At 45.2% G+C, this 24,716-nt stretch overlaps 2 protein-coding genes across 2 annotated transcripts; one reads left to right on the top strand and one right to left on the bottom strand.

The window, feature by feature from the left end:
• Nucleotides 1-10,752: 10,752 nt before the first annotated feature.
• LOC101768435 (cold-responsive protein kinase 1) lies at nt 10,753-14,401 on the bottom strand. Its single transcript, XM_004972577.4, has 7 exons — nt 14,157-14,401; nt 12,827-12,942; nt 12,628-12,734; nt 12,330-12,540; nt 12,003-12,240; nt 11,764-11,914; nt 10,753-11,301 (listed from the first exon to the last, which is right to left on the bottom strand). Exons 2-7 carry the CDS (start codon nt 12,879-12,881, stop codon nt 10,960-10,962), a joined length of 1,104 nt encoding a protein of 367 aa, XP_004972634.1. The 5' UTR covers nt 12,882-12,942; nt 14,157-14,401; the 3' UTR covers nt 10,753-10,959.
• Nucleotides 14,402-17,608: 3,207 nt separating this feature from the next.
• On the top strand, nt 17,609-24,173 carry LOC101768035 (KH domain-containing protein At4g18375). The gene is made up of 8 exons (XM_004972576.2): nt 17,609-17,739; nt 19,154-19,764; nt 20,230-20,730; nt 20,828-21,067; nt 21,146-21,433; nt 21,546-21,601; nt 21,710-21,800; nt 22,421-24,173. Exons 2-8 carry the CDS (start codon nt 19,165-19,167, stop codon nt 22,550-22,552), a joined length of 1,908 nt encoding a protein of 635 aa, XP_004972633.1. The 5' UTR covers nt 17,609-17,739; nt 19,154-19,164; the 3' UTR covers nt 22,553-24,173.
• The last annotated feature ends 543 nt before the right edge of the window (nt 24,174-24,716 follow it).

Genomic DNA, 24,716 nt, shown 5'->3' with positions numbered 1-24,716 from the left:
GAGGAGTGAGATAGGGCGACCCATTATCACCAATGCAGTTTATTATTGCAATTGACCCACTACACTGAATCATGGAACTAGCAGCAGTAAATAACATCATCCAACCAGTCCTGCCAAGGGCGGCAAAATTGCGTTGTTCCCGTTATGCTGATGACGCAGCAATATTTGCCAATCCAAACAGAACTACAACAAATTAAGCAACTGTTGCAACTATTCGGTGACTGCTCAGGACTTAAGGTCAATATGGCCAAGATAGAAAATTTTCCAATCCGATGCATGCCAGAAATTATCACTAAAGCACTAGCGGACTTCCCAAGAAAGGTGTCCTCGTTCCTAGGAAAGTATTTGGGCCTCCCCTGCATACGCGCAAACTACGACGAGTAGTCTTCCAACCACTCATAGACAAAATTGGTGACCAAGATGGAAGGGCAAAATGTTATCCCTTGCAGGAAGAGAGACGCTTGTAAAAAGCGTACTAACTTCCCAACCTATATACCATCTCACAGTTTTTCTGGTGCAAAAATAGTTGATAAAGCAGATAGACCGTCTGAGGAGGAGCTTCCTATGGAAGGGAGAGGAACCGGAAAAAGTAAATGGCAGACATTGTCTAGTTAAATGGACAACAACATGCACGCCGAAAAAATTGGGGGGACTTGGAATCCTTGATATCGAGCGGCTAGCAAGGGCCCTACGCTTACGATGGTGCTGGTTCAAGTGGAAAAATGAAGATAGGCCATGGAAAGGACCGGATATCCCCTGCACAAAAAGTGACAAGGACCTTTTCAACACATCAACAGTAGTGACGGTGGGCAATGCCAGGAAAGCGCTCTTCTGGCACTCCTCTTGGATAAATAGGATGATGCAAAAAAAACATAGCACCGGTGCTTTTTCACAAGTCCAGATGCAAAAATCTCACAGTGCACAAAGCACTATAAGATAACTAGTGGATAGACCAAATATCACCACTAACAACAGGAGATGAGATCAGGGAATACGTAAATCTTTGGGAGGAAATCCAGACGCAACAAATAAACCAGGACAACGAGGATGAAATTAAGTGGTGCTGGACAGAGAATGGCGAATACTCAACAAAAAGCACATACCTCATACAGTTCTAAGGACAGACAAGAAAAATAAACATCACTCCGATATGGAAGGCCAAAACAGAACCTAAATGCAGGATCTTTGCTTGGATACTACTATACCGGAAAATTCTAATGGCGGATAACTTAGCAAAATGGAACTGGCCAAATGACTCGATTTGCAAGCTATGCAATGTGGATCCGGAGACGCCAACACACTTGTGCAAAGACTGTACCTAAACTACCGCAGTATGGAGCCGTCTGGCTACATGGTTCAACCTGCATCACTTACCAACGGCAAATACGACGTCCTCAATCTACAACGGGTGGGAAAAAAAGTAGGAGGCTCATCGGCAGACAGAACAGACCCTACTTTAACGGACTTGCCGTGTATTTTTGGTGGAACATACGGAAAGAAGAAATAGAAGAACATTCAACCAGGAAAGCAAGCCTTTTGAGGATGTGGCATTCCTCATTAAGGAAGAAGCCAGGCAATATCAGTGGACAACACAGCGAAACAACCAAGACCAAGACCTACAGCAGGAAGCCCAGTGAGCCTAGTGTGTCCGCTTTCGTTTCTTTATGTTTTTCAAACAAGAGGGGGTCAAGGGTTGTTGCTGTCCCCCTCTCTCTTTTTCTCCATTTTTTTTCTAAGTTGGGCACTGCCTAGTCACGTCCGCTAAGTTGTACTTTACTTTTTTCTCCTCTTCTAATAAAATTTCGGCAAAGCTCTTGCCGTAAAAAAAAAAGATGTGAATGTGATCAGGGCAAGTAAAGTTGTTCAAGCTCACTTCAACGAACTGGCCAGCAACACACTTCACAAGTTCAAAATTAACATAGATAACTAACCGACGCCATGAGAGCGCCCCCCCCTCCTCCCCAACGCCAGCCCCCCTCGCCCCGCCGCCGCCGCGCCGCCCGCCACTGCCGGCGTCAACCCAAGCTTACCTCCACGGAGCCCCACCGACGCCGAATCCCAACCAGATCCCACGACATCGACCCCCACTATCCCCAACCTCTGCGAGAGCTTGGGAGCAGTTCATCAATGGCTCCCCGCCGCCCCCTCCGCGTTTCCGCCGACGACCGCCAACCGAGACCGATTGGGTGCCGGCCTCGCCGGATCCGCGAGTCACCTCGCCGGATCTGAGGATCCCCCTGTAGAACCTACTCCCTGCTGGCTCCAGGCCTCCCCACACACGGTCCTATGCGGAGGTCGTCAGAGGAAGAGGAGGAGCCTTCAATACTCCAGCTGCCCGCGTACCCCTACGTCGCCATGGAGACGACACCTCGACTACCCGTGGGAGACGGATTAAATCCGGCGACAAGACAACCACGCGGCGCAATCAAGACACCACGCCAGCGACTCCGCCCCCCGGACCTCCGTACGGCGGCGTAATGGGAGCACTGCAACACAATCCGGATCTTCATGCCTGGCAGACTGTGAAGACTCGCCGGATGAAGCGGCAAGAGCGGCCCGAGACGCCGCGACGCGACGGCGGACACGACCGGAGCAGCAGAGGCCATTCAAGACGGCCAGTAAGCCGGGCTCTGCTTGAATTCAAGAGGGCAACACAAGGGCGCTGCTTCCGCTGCCTCGCCCACACCCACCTTGCCTCCGCGTGCCGGGATCCAGTGCGCTGCTTCCGGTGTCGGCGTTCTGGGCACAAGGAGCGCGAATGCAGAGCAGAGCCGCAGCAACCTCGTCGGGGATCTGAGCTCCGGGGACATCCACGCACACCAACATCACCGGGAAAGCCAAGCGACACCAACTTCGACCACCGCCCGCCGCCTGCCACCAAATCTCCGTCCCACCACCGCCAATCCAACCGCCGCCCACCCTACCCGGAGCCCCACAAACCACAGCCAAGAACTACCGCAACCACCATGGCCATAGGCGACCCGCACACACGGCCGGAAGTGGAGACGGTCTTTGTCTCCGCAACCTTCCACCTAGAGCATGACGCACGGGATTGGGAAGCCTGCGCACTTGTTCCATGGGCTCTACACCTGCCGCCGGATGTCGGCGCCAGAGACATTGCTGCACTCCTTACCAGAGAGCTCCATCTACGACCTGGTGAGGTTACTGTTACCCTCCACCAACCTGAGCCGTACCTCATCAAGTTCGAGCAAGCTGAACATGCGGCGGAGGCGCGACGGCGGGGAAGATTTACAGGAGCCGGCATCGACATCTGCCTCCGCACTTGGAGAAGCCTCACCCACGCCCTCGGATTCCGCATCTTCTACAGAGTCCGCCTCTGCCTCGACGGAATCCCAGCTCACGCTTGGACACCGGAGATTGTCGAGCGTGTCGTCGGCCACAAGTGTGCTCTGCAGCACATCGTCACCGATCTCATTCAACCGGCGGACTCCAGACACATCGAATTGTGGGCTTGGACTGTTGATCCGAGCGAAATCCCGAAGAAGGTCTGGCTCGCATTCACCCACAACCCCACGGCAAGATCATCCACCTTTGCAGTCTCGGCCGAGCCTCCGCAACTGCCCTGGCAGCAGGGGACCAGGTATGAGGTCTTCATCCACTTACCCCTTCTGGAGGACTACTCTGCGGCAGCACAGAATCTCCAGCAGGCAATTGACAATCCGCAAAGTATTGTCCCAATCCGGCGTCGCTACGAGTGGCGCTATGGGCTTGTTGACGGTGCGCCTTCTGACGCACGGTCGCGCTTCCCGGCGCGACTTCCTCGACCGCCGAGGGAACACCCCAGCGTGGACCCAAGCGGGGGACGACAAGCTCCTGTGGCCGGCCGCAGAGCAGAACGCGGCGAGCAACCTGTACCTGATGCTGGAGCAGACGGGCGGCGGCGCGACACCTCCAACCACCAAGATCGCCGTACCAGAGAAGACCGCCACAGGCAACGGCCGACGAGGCAACGCTGCGATGACCGGCCATTCACCTGGCCGGCCCGTCGCGGCGGAGATGACGATGACCACGACGACGACTACGAGCACCCAGGTCAAGGGCGGCACATCGACTCCGACTACTGGACGCGCGCCGGAACGGTACGCCGTCACCGAACGCGTTCCCCCCCACGGCGCAACTATGCGCCTGCGCAGGGGCGGAGACACGACAACACCGGCGCACAGGGACTTGCCAGCCTACCTCCATCACAACTTCAAGCAATTTTCGCAGCGCAGGCGGCAAACTTGAAGCACTACATCCAGCACCAGGTAATAGAGGCACCTCCTTCGACTAACACCTCCACCTTGGATGCCAGGACTCGATTTTGGCGCGCCGGCGCCGATGAGTACATCCGCAAGGCATGCCGCCTTGCCGACCGGCTAGGCATGGACGAGGCGGCGCCGGGGGAGGAAGCCTGGTCCGATCCAGATCCGCTGCCGCGGGTCTTCACCACACTTCGTGCGGCGCTACTGCAGCAACAGGCGACGGTGGCGCCTGCGGCCTCTCCGGCGACGGTGGCACTGGTGACCTCTCCGGCGACGGCGGCGACGGCGGGCTCTCTGACTGTCGATGAAGTCAGCCGGGCACTCGCTGCAATGGGCGTTCAGGCTGGCCAGGGCTGCTGGCTTGAGCAGGCCGCAGCCCAGCTAGGTAATTCGCCAAGCAGGACGGACCAACAGGCGATGCCGGCTCCGACAACTGAGGAGGTCCACTGGGCCCTTGACGCGCTGGCCTTAGAGGCTGGCCAGGGCAGCCAGCCCACGCAGGTCGCAGCCCAGCCAGGCCGCCTGCCTGCGAAAGGGGCCCAACAGACGGCATCTGCTATTCCAGCCCAACATGAGAGCCCATCTCCACCTGAGCTAGAGCATCTGAGCTATGGCCCGGTCCATGGACTCAACACTGCGCAAGCCATTGAGATCCACCCAATGAATCCAACACCAATCCACTACCACCGCAGATCAGGGACGGCACACAAAGCCACACCAGAACGGCCCAACCCAACTCCATTGCCCCTAACCGCACCACTGACCAACCTATCGCCACAAATTGACAACCTCTTCGCAACACCACCGCCACCAGCCGCTAAGCAAGCCCCACCGCAACGCGCGCGAAAAGGCCGCACCTTCGATATGACTAAAGTCCGGCGGAGTGCACGCCTAGCAAAAAAACCAGCCCTGCCAGCAGTAGAGCGAGCACAGCGTAACCTTTGCAAGAAACTGGGTGTTGACACTGATGAGACAATGTCAATCGAGCAGGTTTTGCAGGAATTCATTAACATGTTCCAGGGGCCGCTGCCGGACTACATCATCTCGGCCATGACTGTTCTATTCGACCTCGACGACGAAGCGGCGAGCAAAACAAATGAAGCACTTCTGCAGATAGCTGGCGCCGATGTGGGTGAGCTTCAGGAGGCGGACTACGATGCTGCATGATATTTGCTATTACAACTCACCCAAGCGTCAATTGCCATTTATGTATCTCTACTGTTATGTACCTTATAACTATGTCCCTCACCCTGCTGGCTGCGACCTTCGGGGAGGACTCCACTCACGCCCTGCTGGCTGCGACCTTCGGGTGAAAACAGTGAACGACAGGCCACGCCACGCCCACGTCAATCCTAAAACGACTACGCCTTTAACTACTACTGCAAAATGCGCCAATGAATGGGAGATACCAGCGCCGGTGTCTCGGAACAACAACAAGCACTTCCATGGAATTGCCATCCTACAAGACCCACGGACACTGCTGCGTCTAATGCTACAGAAAATGCAAGTCGGCCACCTAGCCTTCGTGCGACACAATTTCAACTACCATGAATAGCAATTTTCAAATAATGAGCTGGAACGTGCGAGGATTGAACGCTCCGGCGAGATGTCTCACTGTTCGCGAAACCATTGCAGCCACACCATGCCACATTATATGTTTACAGGAAACAAAACTACAACGTATTGATGCGACGCTTGCGAACCTGCTAGGGGGTCCTCGCCTAACTAACTTCACATACCAAGCGGCGTCAGGCACAAAAGGTGGTATAATGCTTCTCTGGGATGAACGAGTTTTTGACATGCAGGATATCCACACAAGTCGATTTTTTATCTCAGCAACAGCAATAGTTAAGCACAGTAACACTTGTTTCCAACTCACGACGGTATACGGCCCAACACGGCACTCAGCAAAGCCTGCATTCCTACGCCAACTGCGAACAATGGCTCCTGACGACACCACTCCATGGCTAATCCTGGGCGACTTTAACTTAATCTACAGTGCTAGAGACAAGAACAACAGCAACCTCAATCGCAGCCTGATGAGGAGATTCAGATCAACACTGAACTATTGCGGACCTAAGGAAATTCACCTACAAAACAGACGATTTACATGGAGCAATGCAAGACATCAGCCGACGCTGACACGAATCGATAGAGTGTTCTGCAACGCCTCTTGGGATGTAAAATTCGACGACCACGTCCTCCACGCCCTATCTTCTTCGCACTCGGACCACTGCCCACTACTGCTTGCGCAACTCTCGGGACCTCGCAAACCGACACCGCTCCGCTTTGAAAATTTTTGGACGCGACTACCAGGTTTCTATGAAACCGTAGATAAAGAATGGTCCAAGCCGACTACACACACAGAGCCATTCCATAGACTGGGCTGTAAACTGCACAATACTGCCCGAGCACTAAGATCTTGGAGCAGAGCGCACGTCTCCGACGCCCGTTTAAAACTGCATATGGCCCAAGAAGTCATTCTGCGCCTCGATGAAGCCGAGGAAGCAAGAACGCTGACAGAACAAGAACGCACCATACGTAGCAAACTTAAAACACGACTCCTGGGATGGGCGATCGTAGAGAAGATGAGAAGGAAGCAGAGTTCCAGGATAACCTATCTACGAGAAGGCGATGCGAATACCAAGTTTTTCCACCTGAAGGCAAATGGGCGGAGGCGGAGAAACTTCATCCAGCGGTTGAAGACTGGAAACAACTGGGCAGTAACTCACTCGCAAAAACAACAAATCGTCCAAGACCACTTCGACAACGTCATGTCCGCTCCTTCTACCCGAACTAGAACCCTCAACTGGGACAAGCTGCAATTCCCAGCAGTGGATTTAACTGGAATTGACAACCCTTTCTCAGATAAGGAAATACAAAATGCCATAGCTGCCCTACCCAAAGATAAAGCGCCAGGCCCCGATGGCTTCACCGGATTGTTCTTTAAATCATGCTGGAATATCATCAAAGGCGACGTTATTGCGGCGGTAAACGCTTTCCATGCGGGGAGATGCAACGACCTAAACCTGCTTAACACAGCGGCCATTGTATTGGTACCCAAAAAGGATGGAGCTGAAACCATAAGCGATTTCAGACCGATCAGCCTTATACATGCCATAGCAAAGATTATTACCAAAGTGCTGGCAACCAGACTTCAGCCCTACATGGACAAATTGATTTCGCCAAGCCAAAGTGCCTTCATAAAAGGGCGGAGCATCCACGACAATTTCCTGTATGTTCGGAACATGGCCAGGAGGTTTCACAGAAACAGAACACCAACACTGCTAATGAAGCTGGACATCTCCAAAGCCTTTGACTCCGTCCGATGGGACTACCTACTTGAATTGCTGCAACATAGGGGATTCCCTGCACGATGGCGTAACTGGATCACGGCGTTAATGGTCACATCAACCTCCAAAGTCCTCCTAAATGGAATTCCAACCGACACAATTGTGCATGGGCGAGGTCTACGACAAGGAGACCCCCTCTCTCCCTTCCTCTTCATCTTGGCAATAGACCCTCTGTACCAATTAATGCAAACGGCGACGGGAATGGGATTACTTAAAAAGCTAGGCGGCCGCACGCCACGCACCAGCATCTCCATGTACGCCGATGATGCGGCTATCTTCATAAAACCAACAAAGGACGACGTCGCAAACATCACAAAGCTCCTACATTTATTCGGGGAAGCCACCGGACTACGCACAAACCTGGAAAAGACAATAGTGGCTCCTATCAGCTGCAATAATATAGACCTCGACGACATACTCTCCGAATGGCCAATCACTCGAACTGGTTTCCCTTTAAAATACCTCGGATTACCTCTTACGATACGGCGCTTAAAGAAAGTTGACTTCCAACCACTGATAGACAAGGCAGCAAAAAAACTATCTGGGTGGCAAAACCGCAACATCACGCAAGCAGGACGAGTCTGCCTCGCCAAAGCTGTCCTCTCTGCGCAACCGTTATATCTGCTAACTGTCTTAAAACCGCCAAGCGAAGTCCTGGAAGAGCTAGATAAAATGCGGAAACGATTCGTTTGGGCGGGAGATAATTTGCTAACAGGGGGCAAGTGCAAGGTCAACTGGATCAAAACCTGCTTACCCAAAGAGAATGGCGGACTAGGAGTGCTGAACCTACATAATTTTGCTAAAGCACTGCGCCTACGATGGCTCTGGCACGAGTGGGCATCCCCGGGGAAGACATGGATTGGACTCAATACCCCATGCGATGACTCTGATCGACGCTTATTCGAGGCCTGCACAATTCTAACAGTGGGGAACGGCTGCAAAACAAGCTTCTGGCACTCAGCTTGGGGAAGGGGTACCTGCCCAAAAGACATTGCACCCAACATATACAACTTATCTCGGGGGAAACACAAAACTCTTGCAGAGGCAATACACAACAATAAATGGGTGACGGACATAAACATCCACGCCGGCATAACAACGCAACACCTACGTGAATTCATCCTACTGTGGCGACTAGTAACGACAGTGACCCTCCAAGCGCAGCAAGAGGATACAATATGCTGGAAATTCACAAAAAATGGACAATACTCAGCAGCATCCGCGTACAAGGCACAGTTCGTCGGCTCCACTTACACACCGCACAGTAAGACAATATGGAAATGCTGGGCACCACCGAAATGCAAATTTTTCGCCTGGCTGGTGCTCCAGGATAGGGTCTGGACAGCTGACCGGCTATCGCGCAGAGGCTGGCCACACTCACCAAATTGCCCTCTATGTCGAGTCCAACAAGAGACAGCGCATCATCTCCTGGCGCAATGCAGATACACCAAGCGCATATGGAGACTTATAGCCACCTGGGCCTTGCAACCCAGTCTACACCCCTCAAACTGGCCCCCATCTGATAATGCTCTTGAATGGTGGCTAAATATGACTACAAGGGCCGAAGCTCCTCGGCAAGGAACTTGTTCTATGGGCCTGCTGGTAATATGGGAGATTTGGAAGGAACGCAATCGACGAATCTTCAACCGCCAAGAGATGGCCGCACCCGCACTGCTGGCGCTGATCAAAGCGGAAGCTGACACATGGATTATAGCAGGGGCAAGAGCACTAGCGTTGCTATTATCTAGAGAGTAGTCGCGATATACGTCCAAACGAAAACCTTTTCTTTTCTCCTGTAATAATCTGTTTATCTACTCTATCAATGAAATAGGCACAGTCTCGTGCCCATTCGTTCAAAAAAAAAATTAACATAGATTGAAGGCGTAAGATATTCTCTAGTTATTCCTTGGGTACACTTTCTTTCTGATCTGTGATTGCAGGAAGGTGCTAAATATGTCAATCTAGGCGCAATGGTACCTCAACAGCTCTCTATATCGGTATATCCAGATCAGCTGTTCCAATTCGAATGCGGTTGGTTCGTTGTAGTACTAGCAAGAGATATGATCAATCCAAAGCGGTAAACGTCCAGATCACTTTGATAAACCAGGATATCACATTTGCATGGATTCAAGGTGATCAGAGAGCAGGATCATAACACTTAGATGACAAAATAAAAGTAGTGTGTATATACTTTCTTCTTTTTTCCCCCAACGACTTCATTCAAAGTACATACAAGAAACTGAAACAAATGAACATAGCCAACAAAAATGATAATCTCTCCCTCCCCCACCGTCCCTGTGGACCCTCTCCAAGTTAAGATCTAATCAGTAATCACCTGATAATAAAATAACAGCCTGACCTGGAGTACTCAGACTAGGCCTTCAGCATATGTATTCCTGGAGTTTCCGGGCACCAGCAAGGTACCAGAGCCACATCTTCACTTTGAAGAACCGCTGGGCGTTCAGAAGAGATGGGGATACGCCATTAGTATTGTCTTGTACTTCACCGCTCCAACTGGTTAGCTTGTGTGTGTGTTTGTGCTGAGATACATTACAGGTTTCTTATTGTGTTAGAATCAAGTTGTGAAATCGATATGATTAGCACCTGATAAACCTTAGATAATCAGTGAAAGAAAAATATTTTGTAATATTGTCTGAGAAACTTTCGCAACTGCTTGATTTTCAAGTTGTGAAATCGATATGATTAGCACCTGATAAACCTTAGATAAGCAGTGAAAGAAAAATATTTTGTAATATTGTCTGAGAAACTTTAGCAACTGCTTGATTTTCAGGCAACAAGTTCTGAATTCTGATGTACTCACCTTCCCGTCACCTTATGCATTCAGCATTTCAGCCGTTCTCACTTTCAGTCCAAACCTTTTTATGAAGCTATACATATTTCATCCTTCGAAATTGCAGAAATGCAGAAAATATGCCAATCCAGGCCCAAGGTCCTTCACGGCTTCATCAACTCTGTATACCATAATCAGTTGTTCCAAACTGAATGGTTGATCACTGTATTAATGATGGGTATGATCCAGAAGGGTAAACTTGGTTCAATCACTTTTATGAACTGGGACTGAAATTTTGCAAGGATTCAAGGTGATCAAACTGAGCAAGTAGACAATAGACAGATGACCAAAAAGGAACTAAGTTTATTTATTCCTTTTTTTATCCATCCAATGACCTTGTTTCAATGTATATACAAAAAAAAAAACTGAAACAACAAATGAACACAACTAACAAAATCGATGCATCATTTTAGCATCACGGCACCACTAGAATAATTCTCCACCTCTTTCTCCCCCTATAATTTACAAGAAAAAACAATAATAACAGTATTCACAGAGATGTCTCTGTGTTCGCTTCTGACGATGTTAATGGTTCGGTCGTGGCAAAGGATCTCATTGTGGTTGAGTCTGCATCAGTTGGTCTCTGCTCATTGTTGCCATTGAGGTCTAAGTCACCAATCACAGCTGGTTTTTTGACCCTGTCCATGGAGACACCCTTCTCTCCAGTCAGCATATGGACGATGTTGGTCATGTTGGGACGCAGTTTCATCGCGTCTTGAGTGCAGAGTAGACCAACTTTCAAGAACCGGCATGCCTCCTCAACATCAAGATCATCCCCTATATCTATATCTATGATCTCCTCTAGTTTTCCTTGCTCATAGTATGTCCATGTCTGCAAAAATACCAACAGAAAATTTAAATCAGCCAGCTAAATGAGAACCACGAACAGCACAATTGTCTGAGTTTTTGTACTTGCAAGGTCATTCATTTTAAAGAGGTTTTTTATTTTATTTGGATATGTAACTACAAAAATGTGGTTCTTGAACTAGTCTTAGTCTTTTAGATACAAAGATGTTTGCTTGCTTATCAGGATGCATACAAATGACAAAGTTTAAATAAATTGTCAAAGTTAATTAATCAGATACCTAATAGTAAACAATATTAGGCCTGGTTTACAATACAGAAAAATTTTCCCCATTCCTGCAATAGTTAATCTATATCCTGTGAAAGTTGTAAAATCATTTTGTTCCATGCAGGTGAGCAGGTCCGAAATGATAACATCAGTATTGGAAATGTAACTAAACTGAGAAATCTTAAACTGATGCGTAGGCCTGTTAAGTATGATAAAGCTTACCCTCTCAAGCAGAAATTGGTCTCCCTTAGGCAACCTAGCATTGTGGTTACATCTGCCGGTAACAATTTCCAATAGCAAAACACCGAAACTATAAATATCTGACTTCTTTGTCACTTGTCCCCTGACCGCATATTCAGGAGCCAAGTATCCTCTGGCAAAGGGGATAAAAGATACCGGTAAGAAAAAAGTATACTCTACACAGGTATTCCTTCAAACATTTCAAACAAAGTTATTCTTACATTGTTCCTGCTACTCCAGTGCTCACATGAGTTGCATTGGGAGGCAGGAGCCTTGCCAATCCGAAATCAGAGATTCTTGGGGTGAGATCCTTTTCAAGAAGAATATTGCTTGCCTTTATATCTCGGTGAATTATAGGGGGGCGGATTTCTTCATGAAGATAAGCAAGCCCACGAGCAACACCTACCGCTATTTTTACACGAGCTCTCCAATTGAATCGGATGTTGCTACGGCCTGATCCTGCAATAACATGTGAGTAGTGAGTACAGAAGTCACAGTGATTGAAAGGATGACTTGGTGAATGGAAGTCACTAAATAGAAAATCATACCTAGTAATGTATATGCAAGGCTGTTGTTCTCAAGATAATTGTATACAAGGATCCTATGAGACCCTTCAGCACAACAACCAACCAGGGTAATTAGGTTTTCATGCACGATATCGGAAATTGCTGTGAGTTCAGTTACAAATTCTTTGATACCCTGCCTTGAATCAGCAGACAGCACTTTTACTGCAACTATTGTTCCATCTTTAAGCCTTCCCTGATCAGAAAGAATGAATTTTTTAAGCAAGAGAGTTCAATGCAATAGACACTAGAACTTAATGAAGTGGCCAACAGTGCAAATTACCCTGAACACGGAACCGAAACCACCTTCACCTATTTTATTAGCACCACTAAAACTGTGTGTAGCTTTCCTCATCTCACTGTAGGAAAAAACCTTAACCTTGTTTCCTCCTGGCATGAGAAGAAAACATCCAAGTGCATCAGGAAGAGCTCTTTTATACACAGAAAAGGTATACTATGAAGCTAAGGTATAAATTTCTCACCTTCACCATCAACCTTTTGTTTCATGTCTGTCCCACACATAAAACAGCAAGACATTTTTGAAAATCGAATATAATGGAGGCTCCCAAAAATGAATCACCTGGTTTATGCTAACCTCCTGAGAAATAAACAGAGGGGCATCAGAAAGGTGTTTCTTTCTGATAGTCGATAGATGCCAGTCTCAATGTAACAACCTCATAATACCTATGCCCGTTATTTTGTAAAACTATATTGGCCTGCTTAACGGTACAAATTGACCGTAGGTATACAGTAAGAGACTGGATGCACCCATGTGCAGATTTGACTCTGCAGCCTCATTACTAGCACTATTAGATAAAAAATGTTTAGTTTTGGAGTTGAATACCAAATGGTCAACTTGTCAAGCTAGTTTAGAATATGTCTAGTGGATTACAGGAGACGCATAATCCTGAAACCACATAGGAGAACATAACCAGTTCAATGTAACTCCTCAGTGTACCCCACGAACACCGCCAAGTGAAGCCATTAAGTTTCCAGCCACCAACCAAAAAAGAAACAGAGAGACCTTTGCTTACAAATTTGAGCAACGAAAGCAAGCAGTGGCACAGCTGGCAAACATCTTATGGGCACACCAGCAATTTTACACTGAAGATCCAAAAATTCTTTTTTTTTCAAACAAGTAAAAAGAAAACAATGCACTCTTATCTTTACCAAGTGCTGACATTCTTGAACTCTAGGTGTTTTTCTCACCACCAGACGGAAATTTTCCATTTTCTTCATGTTACTGTGGTAGTACCATGGTAAAAAAGAAACTCAGATGGTGCCTACAAGGCTACAACTCAAGAATAGCCTATTTAACAATTAGCAGTCAAAGTAACGAACTAACAACATTCCTATCCCCATATTGGGTACCAATCATGCACAAGCAGGGCAGTATCCTTTCTTGGGGTAAAATAGCATATTTGTTCCTTAAGATGTAAATAAACTGAAATAACAAACCAATCTGCCGCTACCAAACTACATTTGCCCCATCCAGTAGAACTAAACTCCCTTTGCACAAGCGTAATGTTCAGGATTGACCAATTTCTGCAACCACAGCACACAGTACGGGACTCCACTAATTGAACAATTCCTGAGAAGATCAGATCAAACCAGAGAATTAATCGAGTCACTGAAACCTCGAGGACTAGGAGAGACCAAAAGGCAAATACAGACGCACATCGCTACCATCACTAGCAAAAGGGCGGAAAGAATCCACCTTGATCCCGGAAGGCGAGAAGCCCAAGAACCAGGCAACCCCAAGAACAAGAGGCTTAGATCCTGAACGCCCGACGCCAAGAACGCAGAAATCACCTGATGCTGACGCGCTGGCCGGCTCAATGCCGGCACCCCAAGAACCCGCGGCGGCGCGGCCGGCTCCCTCTGCTGTGAGGACCGAGAGGAGGAGTTGGAGGTAGGAGGGAGGCAGAGACACCGCGAGGAGAGAGCCAAGACACCGGAAATGGTCGACAAGGAGGAGCTGCCCCTCCTCTGGAATCAATCTCTCCTTTTCTTCTCTCTCTAGACTTGAGTCTAGACTAAACCATGAAGGCATGAAGTCAAAACAAGGAACAAGTTGGTTAAAAAATGGTTAAACTTGCACAGTAAGCAGCACGTGGCCCTAGGCCAGATCCTAGCTGCTGTACAGTGGTGGTGCATCCTTGCTGCCATTCGATGCCATAAAAAAAAAAGAGCTAGAATGATATTGAAAATATATTGGACTCCGAGGTCACTAACATGACAAGGATGTTGTTTAATTTGTCACTTATATGATGCCACAAAGCATCCATGTAGAAGATCTGGAGAATGGAGATATCATGCTATAGTATAACTGTATAATGATACCTAGAGGCTGTTTGTTCCTCGAGCTAAAGTTTAGCCCGTGTCACATCGAATATTTAGAGACTAATTAGGAGGACTAAATATAAGTTAATTATAAAATTAATTGCACATACGGAGGCTAGACAGTGAGACGAATCTATTAAGCCTAATTAATCCATCATTAATAAATAGTTACTGTAGCAGCACATTGTCAAATCATGGATTAATTAGGCTTAATAGATTCGTCTCGCCGTTTAGCCTCCATCCGTACAATGGGTTTTGTAAATAGTCTATGTTAATACTCCTAATTAGTATTTAAACATTCAATGTGACATGGGCTAAAGTTTAGCCATTGAAATCAAACGCCCCCTTGGCTTATAATCCTTTTTCTTAGATAATGGGGTTGCTTCGACAATTGAATTTAAACTAAATTCTTCTCCAAATTTAAAATAGGCCCTCATCTATGTTTCGAACTACCGAAGTATTTTTACTAACTTCAAAGGTTCCTAAGAAATAATGGCTGAAAGAAGGTGCATGCACATTCACAATTTTAAAACTTTGATGAAAATTATCAATTTATGCACTCCCGTCCTTCTCAGCATTATGTTTCGAGAGGGATTTCATCAAAATTTGCCAACTGCCGTCCATATACACTTAGCTAGTCTCAGTACGTGGTTTTATCGCACTGTTACTAAAGCTGTCATGTCAGCTTTTCAATGAAATGAAAGTGACACTCTCAGCAGTTTCGTTATACAGTTTCATAGACAGTCTTCAACATTTAATTCTTGTATGATGCTTTGATCAAATGTGTCACGCGATGAAACCACAACATTCTTGGTGCAAGTTTCATTGTGTTTCATGGGAACTTGGTAACTGTGCCAGTTGGGTTTCATGGGAACGAAACTCCTATCGTCTCTCCTCTTGCCAAGTAAGCAAAACTGATGATGTATATGATTTAATACACCTGAAACTTGCATGATACTCCGAGACTGGCCTTAAGAAAGAAACAGAAAAGTATATCATATCGGCAAACAGGATGCAATATTGCAATCGCGTGGGCTCCACCCATCCACTTGTAAAATCCTAGTCCTAGCTCCAAGAAGTCAAGTCAAGAAGAAAAGGACTTGGAATTTGCAATTCTTCGGTTGCATAGTCCTTTTCGGAATGATTAAACTTCGTCACCGTGCATACTTGGGACTGTGGCCTGTGGGCTCCTTCTCTCGGTTTGTTTGTACGCCATGTTTGAGGTTTTCTTTGTCACTTTTGAACTCATCGTATGATCGGTAAAATGGTTTAGAGATTGTTTTGATTCCAACACAACTAATAATACATGCCTAGGATCTATAGACCTGTCCACAGACGGGCCCACGTGAACTTTTTGGGCCCAAACCATTTCAAGCTTTTTCTATCCCATTCCGGCCCGTATTTTGCTCAATGCTTGCAACCACCACCGCTACGTCGACTTGCATCCCACAAGTCTTGTTGGCAATTCTTTGGTTGTGAAGTATAAAGATTATTATTACTCTAAAAGCATCTAAGTATCATTAAAAAAACTGCATTGATGGTTCCAACTAATGGCTAAATTGATTAATCATTTTATGCAGGTTTTGCGATAAATATAATAGATTCGAGCACAGGGCATTTGCAACATAGCGGCTTATGAGGGGATGTCAAACTTCAAGTGGAGGTGATTTTTGCAACTTTTCCTAAAAAGCTAAAAAAGTTCCACTCACAGTGTGATGTGTATTCACTTTTGAAATGTTCGAACAAAACTATATGCAGATTTTATACATTTTCCTTTGCTTTTGGATTTATGTTGCCAAAGGGCTTCTATCAAAATTTGGCCAAATTACAGGTTGGTGCCCATGATCTGAAAATGTAAAGGTGAAAGAAAGGAAAGAAAAGAATCCTTGACTTGCCCAAATCCTAGCTAGAAGAAGTCAAGGACTCAAGAAGAACGAGACTTGGAATTTTCGAGTCTTCCCCTGTGTATAGTTTTCAGTAACCAGCATGACTAGCCTTCCTCTGCATGCACGGTAGGTGCAAGGAATTCGTCGAATGTCATAGGACTCAAAAAGGTGAGCTCACTTATCTAAGGAAGATGCTTTGCTTTTTGTGCGTACAACTCCAACAATATAGTCATCTTCCTCTCCAAAGTGTGCGTCATCTTCCTCTCCAAGCTAAAATTTGGTAAGTGTGCTAGAAAATTACGGTCCAACAGTTGCTAACCGGATGGCTAATTCATCCATCTTGCCAAACATTCCCTTGCGCTAGCCAAAGTTGGCGAACGAATTTAACTTGCCAAATGTGGGTCCTGTATAGTAATTGCAAATGGAAAGTGCAATCCAAGTGCAAAATGGAGAGGATGTTGGAGTTGATGGGAATACATATTTTATAGAGGAAATTAGCCGTTGGTATTTGAAGAGCAGGAAATGGATGATTTGTTGGAATATGCTAACTCGAGTTGGAGAGAAATATTTTGGTAAGTTGGCTAAATATTACTCCCTCAGTTTCAAATAATAGGTCATTTTAGCTTTTCTAGATTCATAGTATTTACTATACATCTAAACATATAGTTAGGTATATAACTAAAACTATGCATCTAGATGCATATATCTAGAAAAATTAGAATACCTATAAATTGGAATAGAGGAAGTAAAATGGAGAGCTAAAAGTAGTGATGCAGTTGGAGTTGCTACCATCGGTAGCTCAGTTAGTTTTACGCCGTTAAATACACCACGAATCCACGACGCACATTGATCAACGCCATCTCTTCTGGTTTCTTTCTGCCCGTGTCTGTAACCACTGCTTGGGCCGAATATTAATGGGCTGCAAGGGCCCATTGTCCACCCTCCCAGAAGCGTGTCCCCCTCCGGCCCATCCAACTCCGCCTTCCTCTTCTAAAAACCCAGACCAACCCGGCCACCCCGCTGCCCGTAGAACAGTCGACGGCTAGACCGCCGGCTCCTCCTTCCTCCCTCCCTCCCAAAATCCTCCGCTGGATCCTCCCCTCGCTGCCGCGCCGCCGCAATTCCTCCCGGGGCGCGCCGGTCGATCCCTCCCGGCATCCTTCTTGGTAACTAACCCTATACCTTGCTTGGGCGGATTGTTTGTTTGTTTGTTTGGTTCCCTTATTATCCATTTATCGGTCCTGGTCCCCGGTCCTGGATCGATTGATTCCGAATTTCTCTTCCTTCCAAGAGAATTCTCTGCCCTCCGCTCGGTTGAGATGGTCGTGGATTTGGTTCGTGGTGGGCTCCCTGCTGATCCACTCCGTCTACTGATTCATCCGTGGTTCGAGTAGATAAGATAAGATTCTTCCACGCAGTTGACGCGATATAAGTTCAGACAACTCGTGGCTTCCTGCTGTATGCGCCGAATTCTTGCCATGCGCGGGGAGTCTAGGTCACCATTCCTGCACTGTATCAGAATTCGTGGCCTGGTCGACCTCTTTGTGCACTCTTGAAGATCTATTCATATTCATCTCAGAACAATGTTTTTGTCCTGATGGCAAAGGGACCTGTTGGCCTATTTGTGTGATGCGGCGTGTTCCGGTTATTTGTGTGATACCATCCCTGGCCGTGATGATTCGTCGGAAAGGGTTTTGCGCGCTTTTTTGCCCTACCTTGCGCTCTGGGTCGTTGATGACCCAATCTAGTTTCTTTGTCGTGATCTCCTAATTTAGTAAGCAATCTAGTTTCTTTGTCGTGTTTCGCCCCCAAATTTGGTAACTTGTAACGACTCGCTTTGTCGTTTTCGTTGCATTGATCGCTACTACCCGTTTGAGGGGCTCTAGTGAGTAGTGACAACTGTCGCGTCCCTTGCTGGCTGCATGATTGTTGCCGAGTCATGGGCACATGTAATTTTGCCTTGTGTGGTGCGTTACTAGAACAATATTTTTCCGTATACTCTTAACGGTTGAGTCCTATGCGTTCGTGTCTGTACGTTAAACTGATTGGAGCTGGTATGTTTTCCATCTAAATTAGTTGTTTGTCATGTTTTGCCTTGTTGGTTTGGAACATTAATCCCTAATTCTACTGGTTTGGGGGCTCTAGTGAGAACTGTCGCATCCCTTGTGGATGCATTATTTGTGGCGAGTCAGGGGTACGTGTAATTCTGTTTTGTTTGATTGTTTCCGTGATGTGTTATTAGAACATATACTTATCCGTGCACTTAATGGTTTGAGTCCTATGCTTTTGATTTGTTAAACTGGTTGGTGGAGCTGGTGCATTTACAGTTTGGCTAGATTCTAATTAGATATGTCTATTTTTTTATGGTGAATCCGTACCATGTCTTGTGCTATGATCACAAATGGTTATATTGTGTCCAACTGTACCTTTTCGTTGTTCGAATTTTGATTTAATTTTGGCTATGCTGTCAACAACTGTACCTTTCCTTGTTGGAATTTGGATTCCCTTTTCAGAAAGTATGTTACTGTTAGATGTTTCTCCCTGTATTGCATGCATCTTATGGATTCTTTCCTTGTGCAGTTAGCTAAACAATGAGGCAGCAGACTGGTAAACGTCCCCGCCAACATAGGGAATATGAAAGAGAAGAAAGGAAGGACCAAAACAAGAGGCCATTTTCCCATGCTCAGGAAAGCTCTAATAATGATGGGCTGGTTGTTTACCGTATTCTCTGTCCAGACAGTGTAATTGGTAGTGTCATAGGAAAGAATGGCAATGTGATAAATGCTATCAGGCAACAAGCAAATGCCAAAGTCAAGGTTGTTGACCCCTACCCTGGTGCAGACAAAAGGGTTATCTTGGTATATTGCTATGTCAAGCATAGAGACCTTGATGCTGATGACGGTAATGACAATGAACCTGTTTGCGCAGCTCAAGATGCATTACTTAGGGTACATAATGCAATTGTTGATGCACTAGATACGCTACATAAGAATCGTAAAGACTCTGATAAGAAGAATATAGAAGAAGCTAACATCCTTGTACCAGCTAGTCAGGCTGCAAGTATTATAGGAAAATCTGGTGTAGTCATCAAGCATCTTCGGTCAACATCTAAAGCATTCATTAAAGTGAGCCCAAAAGATCCAAGCGATGTTACACATTCATGTGCTATGGGTTTTGATAATTTTGTTCAGGTAAATTTTCTTGCATCTCATGTTTTGCAAAGCGATGTAAGTTTACCAACATTTTTTTATTTGAAAACTAAAGTTTACCAACATTAAATGGGATTAACGATGAAACAGTAGGCAGAAATTGAGCAGTATAATTTGCATTTGTAGTAACTTGTTTGGTTCTCGACGAATGTATGTATTGCATTACACTGTACCATATATTGTGCGTATCTTTTATCATGGTACAGGAATGAAGTTGCAACCTCCTAGCACAGTTCTAGATTCATCTTTTTTGGAAAATGAAGTTTTAATTTTCACTTCTGTCTATCGTATTCCTTTGTTGATGAAAGTATGCTTTTGTTTGGTACGCACACTTTATTGTATCATAATTAAAGATTCCAATCCAGCACCTATTTTTTTCTAATTCTGCTATGTTCTATAATTTCCATTCATTGTTACTAATCTTGGAGATATCTTTATGCTAAACAGATAACTGGTGGTGCTGAAGCTGTTAAAAAGGCACTGTTTGGAGTATCAACCATCCTCTACAAGTATCCATCAAAAGAGAGCATTCCTCTTGAAACCTCTGTTCCTGAACCTACTCCAAGCATTATGGTCCCTTCAGAACTTCCGGTCTATCCAGCTAGTAACTTTTACTCAGCCCCAGATCTTGCTATACCTTCTGGACATCCAAGCCTGTCTATCTTAGGGTCAACACCCCATGTTCCTGAACTTACTCTATCTGCCGATGGTCATGGTCGACTGCCTGTTTATCAATCTGTTCTTCCAATTATTCCTACTTATAGTACCCCAAAATGCTCAGGAGAACTTGAGTTCCGTGTTTTATGCCCTGGTAACAAGATCGGGCTGGTTATTGGTAGAGCTGGGTCTACCATAAAGAGTATAAGGCAAGAGAGTGGTGCAAGGATAGATGTTGATGATGCAAAGAATGATAAGGAGGAAAGTATAATCAACATTACATCCACTGAGGTTAGACCAAACCTCCTCAGTCCTCCCTTAGGTTGTTCTCTGCTTTCTGTGTCCTATAATCTGCTCTATTTTATTTTGATTTTATCTTCCTTTTCAGGCCACCGATGATGTTAAGTCTGCAGCTGTGGAAGCTGTTTTACTTCTTCAAGCAAAGATCAATGATTATGAGGAAGATAGAATGAGTCTACGTCTTCTTGTCCCGAATAAGGTTATAGGCTGTCTTATTGGCAGGGGTGGTTCAATAATCAATGACATGAGGAAGAAGACTAAGGCAGACATCCGCATTTCGAAGGGCGATAAACCCCGGAGAGCATCTTCCAGTGATGAGCTTGTTGAGGTATGAGTTCTCATTTATATTATCATTTCAAAAAATTTAAATAGCCTTAGTATCAATATGTCCTGTTAATGCATGTAGGTATCTGGAGAGGCTGACAAGCTGCGTGATGCTCTTGTTCAGATAGTTTTAAGATTGAGGGAAGATGTTCTGAAAGAGAGTGTGGACAGCCAAAATTCTGACAAGGATGGCAAACTAACCGTTTCCACCACTGATTCTTTATATGGCAGCAGTCTTCCTTTGCCTGCATTATTTCCTCACACTCACAGCCAACAAATCTCTCCCTTGGGCTATGACCGAAGGGGTGAAACTGAGCGAGGTCTGGAAATATTCCCCCGTACTAGTTCGTATGGGTATAACTCCTTGCAGGTATGGTTTGTGATTTTGCATCAGTTTAACTTTTATCTTTTCCTCCTCAGATCTTAGACATTCCTAATCTATGAATTTGTTTTGTTATCTTAATCGCTGATTCCCCCATCAGGTCGCAGATGATGATCGTTATGGACTTTCATCATATACATCAAAGGCATATGAAGGGTATGTTTCAACCGGACTTGCTATAACCTGTACCGCTAGTGTTCCTTTACTTGCTATCCAGTTTGATACTTGCAATTATAATTCTTTTTGCCAAATATAAATGACCAGACGTCTACCGCGTGTGGAAATGACTATCCCTGCTAGTGGCCTGTCAAAAGTAATGGGAAAACGTGGTACAAACTTGGACAACATTAGAAAGGTCAGTTTATATTCCTATTTTATTATTAGCTTACTATTAGAATGAAGGCACATGACTAAAAGTTCTTGTCTTGTTATAGACGATAACTACATGCCCTTTTGCCCTGAATTAAGCATACTTTCTCCTAGCTTTTGATTTTGATTTGGATCTGGCATATAGTGAGTGTGAGGGGAAAGGGCATAGGTAGATATTAAAGCATTTTTAGAAAAAAAAACCTTATGATTGCGGGAAACTTTGCTCCAATTGCTTTGGAGACTGAAGTTTTTTTTTTAATCTCATTCACTTGCTATCCCTGGACATGTGGAGTTTAATTTTTAGTGTATAAGACAATTTCATCCTTTACAATTTATTATCGAAATAGAAAAACATAATGGCATTTCTACGATAAGGAGACTAAATTCATTGTCCAACTAGATTATGAAAGAATGTAGTACTAGAAGGATTGATACATAGGAATAATTTATGAAAGAACGTAATAAACTAAATTCAGAAACAACATAATATTACACATGCCCTGTCATCTATGTGTGCTATATTAGGTATGCCAACCCGCTATTTGGTAACATCCACGTTTTATTATATTTCAATGTTGATGCATAATTCTGTGTGTACTGTTGCAGATTTCTGGAGCTGACATTGAAATTATTGAATCAAAATCATCTCGTCATGACCATGTTGCTTACATATCTGGCACCTCTGAGCAGAGGCAATCGGCTGAGAATTTGATCAAAGCTTTCATAATGTCTACCTAAGATTCCTTTTGCGGTTGAGAAGGCTAGCTCATCTCTTCAATCAATCTTTTTGACTTCTCCTGCCATCCATAGTTTCCCTGGGTTCGTGAAGGATATCGAATGCAGTGTTTTCCTCCACCTGTCCAAGTTCCCAATAAATATCATGCGTATCTGAGGGAGGTGTACTCCCCGTAGTGGACAAAGCACTCCGTGTTCCTTAGATCCTTAACTGTTAGCTCTTTGTGTTGTCATGATCATCGTGATTCGGTCATCTTACTCTTCGTTATCTTAATGCTTGGTTCAGTTACTGCTTAACATATCTCTTGCAATTTTGTCCTGCCAATACTGAGTTGATTCTTTCCACCATTAATAGTAGAGGGGCTGTTTCACTCGCTTAGTGTAGCTCTCATAAATTCATTCCATGAAACTTCTAGCTGATATGTTCCGTAGTAGCAAGGGCCTTCTTTGAAATGCGAGAATGAACCTTTTGTTGAATGCTTGTCCAAAATTCCTTCAAAGTCCTGTGTTTCAGACATCCGTTAAAAGGTTGACAAGTTCCTAGTGAATGTCATTGGCTGATTCACTTGGTCCTTGCTTTAGTTTTTCTAGCTCTGCCCTGTCTGTGCTGCTGTGACCTTAGGATGGGGCTTGTTCCTTGTCAGTCGGACTGGTTTGCTTCGGTTCTTGTAACTTAGTCGTGTCAATATATACCTGATTCCTGATTCTTTCATCATCTGTTACGAAGAGTTGCATGTTTTTTCTTGTGTTAACTCTGCTGAGAAACCTTTAGTTATTCTTGAAAGCTTGCATGAAAACCCTGGATTATCAGAAGCAACCATGTACATAATCTTAGTCCAGTTCTTGGATCACAACACGCAGATAAATTTTTTTGAGCGTTCTGCAGTGTTGTGTGACCATCGTGGGTGGATATCTGAGAACTATTCTGACATTTCGGCTTTCTGAAAAACTGTCTTGTCATCGCTGTAGCCCTTCCTGTGCTGCTACAGCTTTTGAGGGGGCCTTGGTCCCGGTCAGTCTGACTCGTTCAGTCTGACTCGTTCACCCATGGCATCCTTTCATGTCAATACTACCTGATTCTTTCATCATTGGTTCCAAAGAATTGCATGTTCTGCTGCTGCTAACTGTGCTGAGGAACCATATATTAATAAGTTCATTGATAACTTTGAATGATAGCCATATATTCAGAAGCATCCATGTACATAATCCTAGTCAAGTTTTTGGATCACAACATGCGGATCAGTTTTTTTCTGGCGTTCTGCATAGTGCCTGTGACTGGTGGATGTCTTGAGAAATATGCTTTCTGGAAACCTAATCTTCTGAAACCCCAACCCCCCAACTTACCTCAAAACCCCACTGCCACCACATGAAAGTAAAGTGAATTTCCTTTCATTCACCTGTGCAGTTACTCCTTGTACCATTCTGTGGTAACAAACAACTACGGCACTGGTCAAGTGTAAATAGTTGCCATGTATCATAATTTGTGTTCATACAAATTTGTAATTGAGTTATTTGGGGCTGCAAAAATTGATGTGGCTACCCCGAGTTGTCTTCTGTAAATAATGAGCATGATGTTGAAATTTTGCAGCACAATAGCATGGCATGCGTACATTTTTCTTCTTCATTCATGTAATTTCTGCTGTGTGGCAAGTGGTACGTATATCTGTTAGTCTGTTCTTTTTTACCCTCCGTAATTGTTTGATACACCTTTTATGAGCTTGGTTGTGCATCCTTACACTTGAGCTGTGTGCTCTATATCTTGCATGTATATTTATCGGTAAAAAATCAAGGTTACGCATTGTTAGTCTTGTATTTTTCCTTTACTTTTTTGTTCCCAAAAAAGTACTTTTCAAGTGGCAATGACCTTCGGTTTTTCTTGTTCCATTAATCGGTACGTTGATGAACCACACGATAGTGGCTTTTATTTTGTCATCTGTTGCCATCATTGCCACGTGAAGATTCAAAATCAGTTTTTTATTCCTGCGAATTTTTTGTGTCCCTGTGTTGTTTATCTAGGAAGGTTTTATGATTCTGTGTTCATCTCGATTACCATTTTATGTTTAAGATTTTAATTGAAAATTTGAAACATGGTGCCAGTTTTCTTCCTTTGTTTTTTTCCATGTTTTTCTGGAAATAAATGTAAAACCCGGCGATTGGTTGTTTTTTA

Source organism: Setaria italica, chromosome VI (genome assembly GCF_000263155.2).
Source record: "Setaria italica strain Yugu1 chromosome VI, Setaria_italica_v2.0, whole genome shotgun sequence".
Taxonomy (NCBI): domain Eukaryota; kingdom Viridiplantae; phylum Streptophyta; class Magnoliopsida; order Poales; family Poaceae; genus Setaria; species Setaria italica.
This window is presented reverse-complemented; position numbering and strand designations above follow the sequence as displayed.